The sequence below is a fragment of the Littorina saxatilis genome, linkage group LG6 (genome assembly GCF_037325665.1).
Source record: "Littorina saxatilis isolate snail1 linkage group LG6, US_GU_Lsax_2.0, whole genome shotgun sequence".
In the NCBI taxonomy this organism is placed as follows: domain Eukaryota; kingdom Metazoa; phylum Mollusca; class Gastropoda; order Littorinimorpha; family Littorinidae; genus Littorina; species Littorina saxatilis.
Window position 1 is genome coordinate 41,416,275 of NC_090250.1, and position 18,493 is coordinate 41,434,767.

The following is an 18,493-nucleotide window of genomic DNA, read 5'->3' on the forward strand; positions in this document are numbered from 1 at the left end:
CCGTCCCTAAACCAGACACCTATCTCATGGCCCTCAGCGCTCTCGCGGGGAGCAGAGATCTGTCGTCTGAGGAAATTCTCACAATTAAAAAATCACTGTAAGTCCCTTGTAATTCTGGACTCCCTAAATGGGGGGCAAAATAAAATAAAGCCAGCATAAATATATGATCGTCATTTGTCAACGGTATTAACTTAAACAAAGGGGACACACAGCTCGCAGGGAGGGAAGGGCAGTGCCCCACCTCGCGGGCGTGTGCGTGTTTTTTTTGTTTGTTTTTTCCTGATGGTTTTAAACTCCTGTTTTCGGATTACACAATAAACATAAAAACATGATTATATAAACGAGAGGATAGCTGTTTCCTCTCTCAGTTAATACTGCTAATGTGACGTCGCCTCCCCTGCGACTATTGTAGTGGCGGGGAGGTCGACGGACAACGCAGATAGATATTTTTATCCTATTTAAAATTAACAAATGCCGCATAGCAACTCATGCGTGCGTCAATGAAATGATGTATCCAAATGTTACTACCCTATAGAAGATCAGTATTACGTTTTGCGCATGTTCTTTATATTTTTCTCACAATGTTGTCACTTTTAAACCTTCTAACAGGTGGTCCTGAGTTTTATCTTTTTCTTAACGAAACTAAAATTGAATTAAAAATCCATGTTTTTAATGGTCCTTCCCCTAGGAAGTCAACGCATATAAAGGAAAAATTATCCCCGAGTATATTTCTCATTGCCCCACCCCCCTCCCTTATTCATGGTGAGCGGGGCCGGGGTCCTATCACGGTCGGGATTGCTTGGTCTTGCCCTTTTCTTTCCCTCCTTTTCTTCTTTTAGCGTATCATCAACTCATGTCCCTAAAAGGAAAATTTCCTGTGAGGACGTAAAGGACCCCCTTTTTTTTTACAAATTAGCAATTGTCCGGTCAGACATCATATGGTGCGGGTGTTAAATCTGTCAGTTTGCAAGAGAGATAATTCGAGTTTGTGAGACTTGTTGCATACAGTGGTAAATACCTGATTTTGATGACTTTGGTGATCTTTCTCAGACGGGAGGAATAGCAGAAAGGCAAGAAAATAAAAGTGAGTGATTTTGATTCTATTGATTGTGCCTTGATTAGGTTAGATTGAATAGATTAGATTGTGCAAGCAGGATTCCACCATGGAATACATTTAATTTATATGAGGGTTAACGTTGTCTGCACCATCTCAGAAAAACTATCATATTTTCGACCTAAATCTGTGGATCTAAAAACATCATCAAGTCGGTTATAATGTAGTATATAACAGCCTAAAGCATGTCACATTTATAGAACAAACAAAAAAATAATAATTTCGCTAGTATCGTGTACACTACATTGGGGTGTGCACGTTAAAGATCCCACGATTGACAAAAGGGTCTTTCCTGGCAAAATTGTATAGGCATATATAAAAATGTCCACCAAAATACCCGTGTGACTTGGAATAATAGGCCGTGAAAAGTAGGATATGCGCCGAAATGGCTGCGATCTGCTGGCCGATGTGAATGCGTGATGTATTGTGTAAAAAAACAAATCCATCTCACACGGAATAAATAAATCCCTGCGCCTTGAATATGTGCGCGATATAAATTGCATGCATAAAATAAAAAATGAAAAAGATAAAAAAATGATAAATAAATCCCTGCGCTTAGAACTGTACCCACGGAATACGCGCGATATAAGCCTCATATTGATTGATTGATTGATTGATAGTATTTTGCGTGTGATATTTTCCGAGTGTGATAAAACAAGTTAGAATGACAATAAATCGGAAAGACTTAGTTAGGGTTAGGGTGGGTGGCCGAGTGGTAACGCACTTGCGCTCGGAAGCGAGAGGTTGCGAGTTCGACCCTGGGTCAGGGCGTTAGCAATTTTCTCCCCCCTTTCCTAACCTAGGCGGTGGTGGGTTCAAGTGCTAGTCTTTCGGATGAGACGAAAAACCGAGGTCCCTTCGTGTACACTACATTGGGGTGTGCACGTTAAAGATCCTACGATTGACAAAAGGGTCTTTCCTGGCAAAATTGTATAGGCATATATAAAAATGTCCACCAAAATACCCGTGTGACTTGGAATAATAGGCCGTGAAAAGTAGGATATGCGCCGAAATGGCTGCAATCTGCTGGCCGATGTGAATGCGTGATGTGTTGTGTAAAAAAATTCCATCTCACACGGCATAAATAAATCCCTGCGCCTTGAATATGTGCGCGATATAAATTGCATAAAATAAAAATAAAATAAAAAATAAATAAATCCCTGCGCTTAGAACTGTACCCACGGAATACGCGCGATATGAGCCTCATATTGATTGATTGATTGAAAGACTTAGTTATCGTACAGTAACAACATGTCATTTAATTACTTGATTTTGGGATAGTTTCGGAGCAGTTTTGAAAAAAATATTGCATGGGTTCAGTCTCGTTTTCACGTCCAAATCGTCAGAAAACTTTCCAAAATGTAAGACAAATTCTGCAGAGCAGCTGAGCTGCTCTTCACACAACTTTTCTGTCGGTGTCTGTGTGTCTGTTTATCTTTCTCTCTATGTCTCTGTTTCTCTGTCTCTCTCTTTCTCTGGCTCTCTCTCTCTCTTTGTCTGTCTGTCTGTTTGTTTCTTTTTTGTCTCTCTTTTTGTCTGTCTGTCTGTCTGTCTGTAAAGCTGTCATAACTGTTCCTTTTATTTCTATCTCTTTCCTTGTTTTTGATTAGAATTTTGACTGTCTGCGGGATGAAAAAAGAGCATTTTAGCATTTCTTATTCTGTTAGTGTTAAGATAAAGATCAATTCAATTCAATTTAATTCAATTCAATTCAATGCAATTCTCTCTCCCTCATTCTCATTCTCATAAATCAGACTCAGTGTTTGTGTTATACTGCCTTGCTCTGCTGAGTGTGTGTGTCATACCGCTTTGCTCTGCTGAGTGTGTGTGTTTGTGTTAATTACGGTCTGTCTGTATATTCTTTTGTCTGTCCGTCTGTCACTCAAGGGTAAACCGGCACGGTTAGCCTAGTGGTAAGGCGTCCGCCCCGTGATCGGGAGGTCGTGGGTTCGAACCTCGGCCGGTGTCACGATTTCATCTTTCGCCTGTGTACATATTTCCCCCTCGATATTTACTCGAGACTGAAATGTTGTTTCCTGGTAAAATTAAGAAGGGAAATTATTTATGGACGAAAAGCATGTCAGTTTCTTGCATGTGAAGAAAATTGGTTGTGAAATTAAATAGATTTCACTCCCAAAATCGAATTCTTCGAAAACGTGTACCGAGTGGTTACGTCCCTTGAGTAAGAAGGGAAACATTTTAGGATGAATCAAATTTCTAAGTTAAATAAAATAATTGGTTGGACAAATTTGGCCCCATGAATGTAAGGTACACACGGTCGCTCATCAGTACTATCGAAGGGTGGTTTTTTTTGTTCAGTGTAGAGTTTATATACTAGATCAACGAGGCCGAAAATCGAAATATCAACACGGCGAAAGATAAAAACGTCACACCGGGTCATACCTAAGACTTTAAAATTGGCAATCTAGTGGCTGATCCACATCCCATTTTGGTGCAACCCCATTTTTGCCGCCGTCCCATTTTTTGCCCCATCCCATTTTCGCGACATTTCACAAGCCAAGCGTCATTTTATAAAATTTATAATTTTGAATCATTAATGAGATAAGGATGATTATAATGATGATGCTATGGATTTCCAATTTGGATTGAGACTACGTGTCAGGGCATTTTACTAACATGTCATAACAAAAGCGCGACATCCCATTTTGACACCATATCCCATTTGGCCGCCATGCCGTTTCACCGTATTCCATTTATTCCCCATCCCATTGTCGCGACATTTCACAAGCCAAGCGTCATTTTACTACCGTGTCATAACAATAGCGCGTCATCCCATTTTGACACCATCCCATTTGGCCGCCATCACATTTTTTATTTATTCTTCTTGCCAAGCCTCACTATACTACTATACTGCGTTATTCAACTAGGAAGACATTCCGTTTACGCCAAATTCCATTTTTGCCACAATCCAAAATGTCGCGAAATAGAGATGGCGGCAAAATGGGATGACGGCAAAACGGCATGGCGACAAAATGGAATGTGGCGCTAGTGGTTTGACACGGTGGTAAAATGACACATGACCTATGAAATGTCGCAAAAATGGGATGGGGGCAAAATGGGATAACGGCCAAACGGGATTGCGCCAAAATGGGACGTGGAGTAATGGTACATGACATAGTGGTAAAATGACACTTGGCCTGTAAAATGTCGCAAAAATGGGATGGGGGCGAAATGGGCTAACGGCGAAACGGGATTGCGCCAAAATGGGATGTGGAGCTAATGGTACATGATATGGTGGTAAAATGACACTTGGCCTGAGAAATGTCGCCAAAATGGGATGGGGGCGAATTGGGATAACGGCGAAACAGGACTAATAGATCCCTTGACTTGGGGTAGTGCGACTCTGTCACTGCTAGCTTTCCACTCGGAGGAAGCGACCGGAATTTCCCAACGATGGGACATCCTAGTAATGAATTTTTTTTTTTTTTAATTCTTAAAATTAACAGAGTCGCGCTACCCCAAAAGTCAAGGAATTTCGTGTTTGTCCCTTGACTTTGGAGATGACAAGAAAATATTGGGCGCAAAAACGTGATTTGTAAAATTTTTCACAACATATGTCGCCTCGCGCCATGTATGTGATGAAACCATTCATATAGCTCTGCGGGAGCTCTGCACTTTTGGACGTCCCCATTTCACTGCTGTACAGCAAACATCGTCCCCAAATACCTGTTTGTTTCTAAAAAAATCACGCTGGAGGTTGCATTTTATGTAATAACCTCCTGAAATGAGTTTTGACACTTTAGAATGGCATGTAAAATGACACATGGCCTATGAAATGTCGCAAAAATGGGATGGGGGCAAAATGGGATAACGGCCAAACGGGATTGCGCCAAAATGGGACGTGGATCTAATGGTACATGACATGGTGGTAAAATGACACTTGGCCTGTAAAATGTCGCAAAAATGGGATGGGGGCGAAATGGGCTAACGGCGAAACGGGATTGCGCCAAAATGGGATGTGGAGCTAATGGTACATGATATGATGGTAAAATGACACTTGGCCTGAGAAATGTCGCCAAAATGGGATGGGGGCGAATTGGGATAACGGCGAAACAGGACTAATAGATCCCTTGACTTGGGGTAGTGCGACTCTGTCACTGCTAGCTTTCCACTCGGAGGAAGCGACCGGAATTTCCCAACGATGGGACATCCTAGTAATGAATTTTTTTTTTTTTAATTCTTAAAATTAACAGATAGCTCTGCGGGAGCTCTGCACTTTTGGACGTCCCCATTTCACTGCTGTACAGCAAACATCGTCCCCAAATACCTGTTTGTTTCTAAAAAATCACGCTGGAGGTTGCATTTTATGTAATAACCTCCTGAAATGAGTTTTGACACTTTAGAATGGCATTTAACGCTCATTGAAGTTTTAACAAACTTTCTAACACCTAAAACATTCATAGCACCGATAACGTAATTGTAGCTCTGCACTTTGTGTACACATACGTCCCCATTTCACTGCTGTACAGCAAACATCGTCCCCAAATGCCTGTTTTTCTAAAAATCACGCTGGAGGTTGCATTTTATGTAATAACCTCCTGAAATGAGTTTTCACACTTTAAAATGGCATTTAACGCTCATTAAAGTTTTAAGAAACTTTCTAACACGTAAAACAAAAGAGACCCCAAATGCCTGTGTTTTGAGCAAGATGACATTTTGATACACAGCCGACCCCAAATGACTGTAAAACCACCTATGTGTGTGTGTGTGTGTGTGTGTGTGTGTGTTTTGGTGTGTGTATGTGTGTTTTAGTGTGTGTATGTGTGTGTGTGTGTGTTTGTGTGTGTAAGCAGCAGCGTGTATTATTCCACGACTCTTTACAGACGGGTTACTTTTTCCTCTTCGAAATTGTTGTGCATCACAAAATCAAAGGGAAAGTCGAGGACCACAAAAAGTCAGCCAGCAAGCTACACATTTCAAATGTTGATTTGAATTTTTGAGTTGCCAGATTCAACGTAAACCTTATATTCATGTTCACGTCCAATGTATTTCTATCAAGTCCCATGTATTTCTCTCCCGTCGCGATATAACCTTCGTGGTTGAAAACGACGTTAAACACCAAATAAACAAACAAAATGTATTTCTCTCTGGCCTTGTCTCAGCCGCTGACCCTGTTCCCCGTGGCTATTCCTCTGCCTGTCCGTCCAGGCTGGTCAGTATGTGTGGAGGGCATTCCTACTGCACCCATCAGGTGAGTTCCTGGCTATGTCCACTGTCTCTGTTTACAATCAGTCAAGTGTTGACTGTAAGTTTAAACGACGGCGGAGGGGACAACGTTTTTTCAAAAGCACTATTTGATGACGTCATTGTGCCCGTTTGGAAAAGTTGTGGTGGCACTGTGGCGGTCGCATTTTTAAAGTTCTTTCTTCGAAAGTTTACAAATTAGTATATTTGGTTCGGACCGGACTACGAGATTGCATTTCAGATTAGTAGCTTAACAATTTGTTTATGAAATGTTCATTCAAAGTTTGCCGAATTCTTTTTTTTTCTAATTGGAATTTGTTTGACTGAATATGTGCCTAACATAAAGAAACCCGTTAAATACAAAAAGCGATGACATTTTCGATTTTCGAAATGAAAATGTACCTGGACATTCTTTGGGGCATTCACTTTTATCCTGTATTTCAGTTTTTGCACAGGTCTAGATAATGACGTCATTTTTTGCGTTCACAGTGCCGCCTTAATCAAGTTTTCAGTAAAACGCAAAAATGACAGAATAGCGCTATCAAAAAACGGAGTAAAACTCCGAAAGGTGATCCAGTAGGTCAGGTGAACGGCCCTTATACCCCAGTCACACATAGACGCCGCTTCTACTACTCAGTAAAAGTGTCCGAGAGCATGGCCAATCATGATCTCTATGAGCGTGGTTTGGTCGGGGTGGGATCTGCTAGGTCGGGAAGCTGCACGCTCTCTCCCTACGCTTATTTTTAACTGCACAAAACAAGCGTAGCCAGTTCGTGGCGTAGTACAGTCGTGATGGTTGTTTTTTTAAATTTGCCATGTGCTGGATTTTGTCGGCGATATGTCCCGATTTCATAACTTTTTCAGATCGGCGTGATCGGCATGGTCGTTGTAAGGACGTAGAGCTGTGTGACTGGGGTATTACTGACATAGAAAGTTGGAATGAAATGACTTAAGTGCGACATTTTTCGCAATATGTTTTGGGCGAAGTGTTTATTTTTTGTCCGGCTGATAAAAACGATATTGTAGTGTTGGTACTCCATTTCCAATTCAATTGAGATCAGTTCAACTATACTTTATTTTCTTTTAATACATTTATCTGAAAAATTGTCCAGAAGTTCTTTCGAGCTTTTTCTTCGTCGTCTTCTTCGGTGTCTTCCGAGCGAGCTTTTTGACAATGTGTCAGATAAGTTAATTTTTGTGTGTATTATAAGCGTTTGTCTGTGTGTCCACTTAAAAGACTGCTTGTTTTGTTATAGATACAACGTTTCAATAACATACCTTTCTTGTTGTTTTTATTTTTATTTTGTATGTGTGTGTGCGTTCGGAAGGTGAAAGCGAAACGGACGTAATGCAGTGCATCTGACTGTGATCGCTTTGGTGTGACTGGGTTCAGTGGTTGACTGAATGGTTAATTCCGCGTTAGTGTTCTCGTTTTTGTCTTAAATGTGTGTGTTTTTCTGCATTGATCGCTCTGTGTGTAATTGAACATACGTTTTGGGTGTTCTTCAGTTACAAAGCACAAAGTCTCGGCATTCTCATTCTATTTTCACGAGTAATAATTTCAAATCAAATAATCAATTACACAAATTCCATGTATTTAATTTTTTTTTAAAACACACCAGTAACGAGGTTTGGTACGTTTATATCTAGGCTTATAATCCATATTTCGGCACGTTACTGCCTTCTTCGGGATGGTAAGCTTATCTTATATTATCTTATCTTATATTATCTATATACACACAGTCCATGTATGGCAGGTTTACAGTGGACCTGATGGTAGGAGCAGACAACCGTGCCCTGCACGCAGACTTCCGCTTTCAATACTCCACCACCCCAAATGAGATCATCATCATGGGGTACAAGTATAATGGCGCCTACTTAGGTAGAGTGGAGTTCACTTCTTTCCCTTTCAGTGTCAACCAACCCTTCCACCTCAGGATCAAGGCCACAGACACAGGAATGTATGAGGTTGGTCTGAAAATAATGACATTTATCCTTTGCATCATGATGGTTTTTTCTCCAATCTGTGGTATTATGCCATGCAGTGTAGCTTTGTTCTCCATACGGTATGTTATTTTCATCCAGAATGTTGTACCGCCATTATAATTATCGTCTTCATGATCACCATCATGATCATCATCATCATCATCATCATCATAAACATCATCATCATCATCATTTTGGTTAATAGAGATCTTTAAGCTTTCCTTCGTATGGTTTCCTACGTATCCTCTTCCTTGAATCTATATCTATATATGTATATATGGATTGGATTGGATTGGATTGGATAAGATTTACAGTCCAGTGAGGTTACCCTCATGGAAATTCGGGCGGCTTTCTCCCCGGGGAAAGCGAGCTGCCATACATACGGCGCTACCCATATTTTTTTTTTCCTGCATGCGTGTATTCATGTTTCCTGAGACTTAATGCCGTGTGAGATGGAATTTTATATATATATATATATATATATATATATATATATATGTACGGCTTGTGTCTGTCTGTGTATCTGTGTGTGTGTTCGCGATGCACGGCCAAAGTTCTCGATGGATCTGCTTCAAATTTGGTGGGCATATTCAGGTAGACCCCGGACACAACCTGGTCGATGAGAATTTTGAACACGTGCTCTCAGCGCGCAGCGCTGAACCGATTTTGGTTTTTCTGTTCATCTTCCCAGATCCATTCCCAGTAACTCTTCCTTATCTTCTCCAGTGTTTTGCGTTGATCTCCCTTCCTTCGTGTGGCGTCAATCCATATTCCCGTTACTATTTTTAGAAGGTCACTGTTCCCGTTACTATTTTTAGACGGTCACTGTCCACAACGCTTTCATCCCGGCGAAGCCGGGTATTACTCTTCCTTATCTTCTCCAGTGTTTTGCGCGTTTATCTCCCTTCCTTCGTACGGTGCGCCGGCTTGCCAGGTCCCCGGCGAAGCCGGGTATTCGGCTCTACTTCTTCCCGGCGAAGCCGTACCCGGCGAAGCGGGTATTCATCTAGTCTATATATATACGACCTCAAATTTCGTGACTTTCAAATTTAAACAACAATTACAACAGTTATATTCTGATTCCAAAATGTTCACTATGTATTTTCAAAGTGGTTGTTTGAATAAAGCATAGTCAACCCATTATTACCTTGAACAAAATCAATCAACGGTCCGTCAGCTGTGTCTTCGTGTTCATGCACTATATCCGTCTTCTTGTCATTTTCAGTTGATTGTGAACAACACCTTATGCGCATCTAATCCACATCAGCCGATTCTACCAGCCACCGCCATTACTTCTGTGAACGTCAATAATTACATCAGTGTCACCCACTTGAATCTCCTGTGTTCCATGTGACGTAACACGAATGCATACGTTACGTCACCGTGTGTCCGTGAACTCAAGATGTGAATGTGACCTACCTGAAGGTATTGGACATGACGTCACGTTTGAAGGACTGATCGGTATGCTTGCCGAAGACACATGTACAAATAGTTGGTGATGTCGATGTTTTAAGTGAGTTCACGGTGGGATGTTGTTGTTGTTGCTGCTGCCGCCGTTGTAGTAGTTGTTGGTGTTGTGTTGTTGTTGTTGTTGTTGTTGATGATGTTGTACGTTCTTCTTCTTCTTCTTGTTCTTCTTCTTGCTCTTCTTCTTCTATGTTTTAAGTGAGTTAACTGTGGGATGTTGTTGTAGTTGCTCCTGCTATTGTTGTTGTTGTTATTGTTGTTGTTGTTATTGTTGTTGTTGATGGTGGTGGTGTTGTTGTTGCACTTCTTCTTCTTCTTCTTCTTCTTCTTCTTCTTCTTCTTCTTCTTCTTCTTCTTCTTCTTCTTCTTCTTCTTCTTCTTCTTCTTCATGCAAATATATGAAGTAGGACATTTTGGTGTGTAATTTCCTCCAAAGGTTGTTTCTCTCTTCGTTGTTATTTCAAACATAAATGCCAGGTGAGAGTATTTGCGTGAGAGCAACGCTTGTATGTTTGTTTTCATTGATCTGATGTGTTTTTCTTTACTAACTAATTAACTGTTGCGATGTGATGTTGTTATTGTCGTCGTTGTTGATATCGGTGCTGGTGGTTGTAATGATGCTGGTGGTCATTGAATATAGTATGAAACCACTGATTGCGCTAGCTGCTTTGTCTAAAATGAGAAAATGAACCATGACAAATTGCTTTCCTTTTTACGTTTTGTCAACTTTTGACTTAATTTTAACGTCGATCAGGAATTGAGGCCATTCACAGAAAACTACAAGACAGATGTTTATGAAACTTTGCAAGTGCGGTCTTGCAAAAAATATCCCGACTTCGTGTTTTTTTTCTAATTTTTCGACAAATGACTTTGATGACGTCATATCTGGTTTTACAAAAGTTGAGGCGGCACTGTCACGACCTCTTTATTTTTAAGAAAATGGATTGAAATTGTGCTTAAACAATCTTCGCATAAGTCCGGACAATGGGATTACAATGGGATTGCATTACAGCTCGGAACTTTAAAAACTAATCAATTAGTTTGTTCATTAATGTTGTATTTACAAAGGATATTCAAATTCCAGATTTCACAATTGTTGCATTGTATCCTTTACCTTCTTCTGAATCCAAAACTGTGTACAAATGTTGTATTTGGATTGAAAACAAGCTAAACAAATCAAGAAAATCCGTGTTATGCAAATTGGGTTCATATGGCATGTGATACAGAGACAATAAAATTATGTCGGCGCTGTTTCGGGGGTTTCGGCCAGCCAATATACATGTATGATTCACTAGTCTTAGTGGAAAAAAATGCGGTTTGTTCAGTATCATTCTGTAATGTCCACAAATTGACTTAATGCATTGATTTTGCTTTATGAGACGTGTTTCTCTCACAGTGTTTCTCTGGAAGCAGTCCCGCACACACGCTATGTATGACAACACAATGAAGTGTAGAAATCAGGTTGATCCTCTCACTTTGTATTTTGAAATAAATACGAAATTATAAAGTTGTGAGTGAAAATGGAGTCTGTACGCGCTGTGCGTTGGCATGTGTTTGTCCAATATTTGTAAAATCCTTGAGTGATACAGAAAATTTACACATATGCTGACATTTTTAGAGATTTTTGTAAAATTCATGGTTTTGAGAATTTACTGTAACATATACACTTGTAGTTAAGCAGTAAAGTAGAGCGGGGTAAGCTGCAACACGTTTTGTTCAAATTGTCCCCTTGCAGTGCCTTACTACAAGACAGGACTCTCCTTACATCGGCTTGATGAGAAGTCGCTCGCCTTTAAGCAGCTCATGTTTCTTTTTGTCCAAAGCAAAAAGCGCTATAGCTTTAACGTCACACAATAATATACCAATGCCCATTATTTTACAACTTGCCCTATAGGCGGGGTAAGTTGTAACAGTAGAGCTGGTTGTAGCCTTGTGTGCTTCCGTGTAACCATTGCTTTTAACCTGAAATCACACACTTATATCACATGTTAGCAAGGCAACAACAGAGGAAACAATCAATCAATCAATGAATGAGTCTTATATCGCGCATATTCCGTGGGTACAGTTCTAGGCGCTCTGCAGTGATGCCGTGTGAGATGACATTTTATACGGCCAGTAGATTGCAGCCATTTCGGCGCATATTTACCTTTCACGGCCTATTATTCCAAGTCACACGGGTATATGTAGACAATTATTAACTGTGCCTAAGCAATTTTGCCAGGAAAGACCCTTTTGTCAATCGTGGGATCTTTAACGTGCACACCCAATGTAGTGTACACGGGGGGAGGTTCGGACACCGAAGAGAGTCTGCACACAAAGTTGACTCTGTGAAATAAATTTCCGCCGAATCTGGGATCGAACTCACGCTGACAGCGGCCAACTGAATACAAATCCAGCGCGCTACCAACTGAGCTATATCCCCGCCCAAGAGCAACAACTTCAGTCACGACGACGACGTGTTGTGGAAATGGGAAAAAACGATGAAAATGTTAACCCTTCACATCTGGGCATGGTTTATTGGTAGAAATGTATTCATCTATATATATATACGACTAGTGTCTGTGTATCTGTGTGTCTGTGTGTCTGTGCGCGATGCACGGCCAAAGTTCTCGATGGATCTGCTTCAAATTTGGTGGGCTTATTCAGAGAGACCCCGGACACAACCTCATCGATGAGATATTTTCAACACGTGCTCTCAGCGCGCAGCGCTGAACCGATTTTGGTTCCACCTGAGCTACCCGGGCCCCCATACCGACACACCAAAGCCGCAAGACCACATCACAACGCCAAAGTTCTCGGTGGATCTTTTTCAAATTTGGACACCGTATTCAGCTACACCCCGGACACAACCTCATCGACTGAGATATTTCAACGCGTGCTCTCAGCGCGCAGCGCTGAACCGATTTTGGTTTTTCTCTTCATTTCACCATTCCCAGTAACTCTTCCTTATCTTCTCCAGTGTTTTGCGTTTATCTCCCTTCCTTCGTGTGTCTTCAATCCATATTCCCGTTACTACGTTACTATGTTTAGAATGTCACTTCGCTGTCCAGAACGCTTCCCTTGCACCCGTAAGTTGTTCTTACTGTCAAAGTGAAAAGGTCGAATCAATTTATAGCCACGCGAAAAATACACTGTCACCTATCTCTATATATTTATAGATATAGATATACATATATATATACGGCTTCTCTGTGTGTGTGTGTGTGTGTTTGTGTCTGTGTGTGGGCAACACCTGTGGATTGTAGAGTTCTGTTTGTGATGTGGTCTGGCGGCATTGGTGAACCACTGTACATAAAGGGAAAGTTTGTGTGCGCGCCTGTGTGTGTTTTTAATCTAAGACAAATGTCGCCAATGTTTTTACAGAGTGACGTTGAATAAACGATTTTATCAATTTATATGTGGGTCTGAAATGTTCAGGCCTTCCTTCCAGAAGCCATAACAGTTATTCTCAATCCCGTTTGAGTGGACTTCGGCTTCAAATATGATTGTGGTGTTTCGGCACTCGGTTACATTTGGCCACGCTGTCTGTCTCTGTCTCGCGATTCACCCCGGCGAAGCCTGGTATTCCTCTAGTAAAATATATATGTGAACAGAAATCGATGTCGTTTTTACATTTAGTCAACTTTTGACTAAATGTTTTAACATAGAGGGGGAATCGAAACGAGGGTCGTGGTGTGTGTGTGTGTGTGTGTGTGTGTGTGTGTGTGTGTGTGTGTGTGTGTGTGTGTGTGTCTGTGCGTGTGTGTGTGTGTCTGTGCGTGTGTGTGTGTAGAACGATTCAGACCAAACTGCTGGACCGATCTTTATGAAATTTGACATGAGAGTTCCTGGGAATGATATCCCCGGACGTTTGTTTTCTTTTTTTCGATAAATACCTTTGATGACGTCATATCCGGCTTTTTGTAAAAGTTGAGGCGGCACTGTCACACCCTCATTTTTCCATCAAATTGATTGAAATTTTGGCCAAGCAATCTTCGACAAAGGCCGGACTTTGGTATTGCATTTCAGCTTGGTGGCTTAAAAATTAATTAATGACTTTGGTCATTAAAAATCTGAAAATTGTAAAAAAAAAAATTTTTTATAAAACGATCCACATTTACGTTCATCTTATTCTTCATCATTTTCTGATTCCAAAAACATATAAATATGTTATATTTGGATTACAAACAAGCTCTGAAAGATAAAAATATAAAAATTATGATCAAAATTAAATTTTCGAAATCAATTTAAAAACACTTTCATCTTATTCCTTGTCGGTTCCTGATTCCAAAAACATATAGATATGATATGTTTGGATTAAAAACACGCTCACAAAGTTAAAACGAAGAGAGGTACAGAAAAGCGTGCTATCCTTCTCAGCGCAACTACTACCCCGCTCTTCTTGTCAATTTCTCTGCCTTTGCCACGAGCGGTGGACTGACGATGCTACGAGTATACGGTCTTGCTGAAAAATTGCATTGCGTTCAGTTTCATTCTGTGAGTTCGACAGCTTGACTAAATGTAATTTCGCCTTACGCGACTTGTATCCTACGTCCGTAAAAAGAAGAGAAAAGCACTGGTTAATCAATAACAAAGTTGTCAACAAGTCGCGTGAGGCGAAATTACTACATTTAGTCAAGCTGTGTAACTCACAGAATGAAACTGAACGTAGTCCGCCACTAGTGCAAAAGGCAGTGAAAGTGACGAGCCTGTTTGGCGCGGTAGCGGTTGCGCTGTGCTGCATAGCACGCTTTACTGTACCTCTCTTCGTTTTAACTTTCTGAGCGTGTTTTTAATCCAAACATATCATATCTATATGTTTTTGGAATCAAGAACCGACAAGGAATAAGATGAAATAGTTTTTAAAACGATTTCCGAAATTTAATTTTAATCATAATTTTTATATTTTTAATTTTCAGAGTTTGTTTTTAATCCGAATATAACATATTTATATGTTTTTGGAATCAGAACATGATGAAGAATAAAAATAAAAGTAATTTTGGATCGTTTTATAAAAAAAATAATTCTAATTACAATTTTCAGATTTTTAATGAACAAGGTCATTCATTAATTTGTAAGCCTTCATGCTGAAATGCAATACCGAAGTCCGGCCTTCGTCGAAGATTGCTTGGCCAAAATTTCAATCAATTTGATTGAAAATTGAGGGTGTGACAGTGCCGCCTCAACTTTTACAAAAAGCCAGATATGACGTCATAAAAGACATTTATTGAAAAAATGAAAAAAAATCTGGGGATATCATACCCAGAAACTCTCACGTAAAATTTCATAAAGATCGGTCCAGTAGTTTACTCTGAATCGCTCTACACACACACACACATACGCACAGACACACAGACACACACATACACCACGACCCTCGTCTCGATTCCCCCTCTATGTTAAAACATTTAGTCAAAACTTGACTAAATGTAAAAATGAGGTGAAGTTAGGTTTTAACACTGCGACAACCTGCTTCTTCAGTTGTTGTTACAACATACACTTCACTATACCTACTTTCTTTGACTTCATATAGTATCTGAATGCGAACCGGCACGGTTGGCCTAGTGGTAAGGCGTCCGCCCCGTGATCGGGAGGTCGTGGGTTCGAACCCCGGCCGGGTCATACCGAAGACTTTAACATTGGCAATCTAGTGGCGGCTCCGCCTGGCGTCTGGCATTATGGGGTTAGTGCTAGGACTGGTTGGTCCAGTGTCAGAATAATGTGACTGGGTGAGACATGAAGCCTGTGCTGCGACTTCTGTCTTGTGTGTGGGGCACGTTATATGTCAAAGCAGCACCGCCCTGATATGGCCCTTCGTGGTCGGCTGGGCGTTACGCAAACAAACAAACAAACAAATCTGAATGCGTTGGTCGATGTCGTATCTGACTACATCATCGCAACACTGAGTAATAAGTTTACTTTTGCTCCAGAACTTTATTTCATCAAAACTGTCAGTGGAAAGAGCACAAATAAAAGAATAGCAACAAACTCCAACATTTACTTTCAGACCAAAAAAACGGGGTTTCCTCCTTTACAAGTGCGTATATTTTGGCGAGTTGTTGGGGGGGGGGGGGGGAGGTAATTTCCTGAATATTTTTCAATAGTAATTAAATCTGGTATGGGATGTGCGCATATGCCAGTTTAAACGTTTCGCCCGGAACACTATTTTATTAATAATAATTTTTAAAAATTGATTGAACATACTTTATTTCTAAATGTTATATTCCATTATCTTACACACAAAAACCGTACAATTTCTGCTGCCTTAGTGATTAAAAGAGTCAAAGAGTGTCCCCTTTTTACATTTAGTCAAGTTTTGACTAAATGTTTTAACATAGAGGGGGAATCGAGACGAGGGTCGATGTGTGTGTGTGTGTGTGTGCGTGTGTGTGTGTGTGTTGAGCGATTCAGACTAAACTACTGGAACGATCTTTATGAAATTTGACATGAGAGTTCCTGGGAATGATATCCCCGGACGTTTTGTTTTCTTTTTTTCGATAAATGTCTTTGATGACGTCATATCCGGCTTTTTGTAAAAGTTGAGGCGGCACTGTCACACCCTCATTTGTCAATAAAATTGATTGAAATTTTGGCCAAGCAATCTTCGACAAAGGCCGGACTTCGGTATTGCATTTCAGTTTGGTGGCTTAAAAATTAATTAATGACTTTGGTCATTAAAAATCTATATTTCTATAAAACGATCCAAATTTACGTTCATCTTATTCTTCATCATTTTCTGATTCCCAAAACATATAAATATGTTATATTCGGATTAAAAACAAGCTCTGAAAATTAAAAATATGAAAATTATGATTAACATTAAATTTCCGAAATCGTTTCAAAAACTATTTCATCTTATTCCTTGTCGGTTCCTGATTCCAAAAACATATAGATATGATATGTTTGGAATAAAAACACGCTCAGAAAGTTAAAACGAAGAGAGGTACAGTAAAGCGTGCTATGAAGCACAGCGCAACCGCTGCCGCGCCAAACAGGCTCGTCACTTTCACTGCCTTTTGCACTAGCGGCGGACTACGTTCAGTTTCATTCTGTGAGTTCCACAGCTTGACTAAATGTAGTAATTTCGCCTTACGCGACTTGTTTTTGCATCCATTATCTTTTTCCGTGCCTGCTTTTGTTAAGTTTATTTACTTTAGCCACAGAGTTTTCTTTCAGTTCCTCTTTAATTTGCCGTGAACACTTTGTCTCTTTGCAAATGTTACGAAATAGGGTTTGTCTTCTTTTACTGAAGCATTATATCTACTTCCCTGAGGTAACGGGAAAAAGAAAACATTTGCATTTAAAGCAAACCTTTACATTAAAACTTTTTTTCAATCTTATTCATTGAAAGTCTGTTCAACATTCTTGTACCTGGTTCGGACTTAGGGATTATATTTTATCTTTGAAGCTTCAAATTGATGATTTTATTTATAAATTAATATTCTGCCTCAAATTATATGTGTACTGGCCTTACTTGCAGGCTACATGGGATAGGAGCATCCATTAACGTAGACACATACCACAAATCTGGCCAGGTTTGTGCACGGGGAACGAGCATCCCTTCACGCAGACACATGTAACAAATCTGGCCAGGTTTGTACACGGGAAACGAGCATCCTTTCACGCAGACACATGTAACAAATCTGGCCAGACTTGTACACGGGAAACGAGCATCCCTTCACGCAGACACATGTAACAAATCTGGCCAGGTTTGTACACGGAAAACGAGCATCCCTTCACGCAGACACATGTAACAAATCTGGCCAGACTTGTACACGGGAAACGAGCATCCCTGCACGCAGACACATGTAACAAATCTGGCCAGGTTTGTACACGGGGAACGAGCATCCCTTCACACAGACACATGTAACAAATCTGGCCAGACTTGTACACGGGGAACGAGCATCCCTTCATGCAGACACATGTAACAAATCTGGCCAGACTTGTACACGGGAAACTAGCATCCCTTCACGCAGACACATGTAACAAATCTGGCCAGGTTTGTGCACGGGGAACGAGCATCCCTTCATGCAGACACATGTAACAAATCTGGCCAGACTTGTACACGGGAAACTAGCATCCCTTCACGCAGACACATGTAACAAATCTGGCCAGGTTTGTGCACGGGGAACGAGCATCCCTTCACGCAGACACATGTAACAAATCAGGCCAGACTTGTACACGGGGAACGAGCATTCCTTCACGCAGACACATGTAACAAATCTGGCCAGGTTTGTACACGGGGAACGAGCATCCCTTCACGCAGACACATGTAACAAATCTGGCCAGACTTGTACACGGGGAACGAGCATCCCTTCACGCAGACACATGTAACAAATCTGGCCAGGTTTGTACACGGGAAACGAGCATCCCTTCACGTAGACACATGTAACAAATCTGGCCAGGTTTGTACACGGGGAACGAGCATCCCTTCACGCAGACACATGTAACAAATCTGGCCAGGTTTGTACACGGGGAACGAGCATCCCTTCACGTAGACACATGTAACAAATCTGGCCAGGTTTGTACACGGGGAACGAGCATCCCTTCACGCAGACACATGTAACAAATCTGGCCAGGTTTGTACACGGGGAACGAGCATCCCTTCACGCAGACACATGTAGCAAATCTGGCCAGACTTGTACACGGGAAACGAGCATTCCTTCACGCAGACACATGTAACAAATCTGGCCAGGTTTGTACACGGGGAACGAGCATCCCTTCACGCAGACACATGTAACA

At 40.9% G+C, this 18,493-nt stretch overlaps 1 protein-coding gene across 1 annotated transcript in view; it reads left to right on the forward strand.

Moving 5' to 3' along the window:
* The window catches only part of LOC138969231 (uncharacterized), a gene marked incomplete in the record, with an annotated part of 180,191 nt that extends 168,966 nt beyond the window's left edge, over positions 1 to 11,225 (forward strand). The window contains 2 exon segments of the mRNA XM_070341978.1: positions 8,077 to 8,287; positions 9,531 to 11,225. Of these exon segments, the coding sequence (XP_070198079.1) occupies positions 8,077 to 8,287; positions 9,531 to 9,659 (340 nt within the window).
* Positions 11,226 to 18,493: the final 7,268 nt, after the last annotated feature.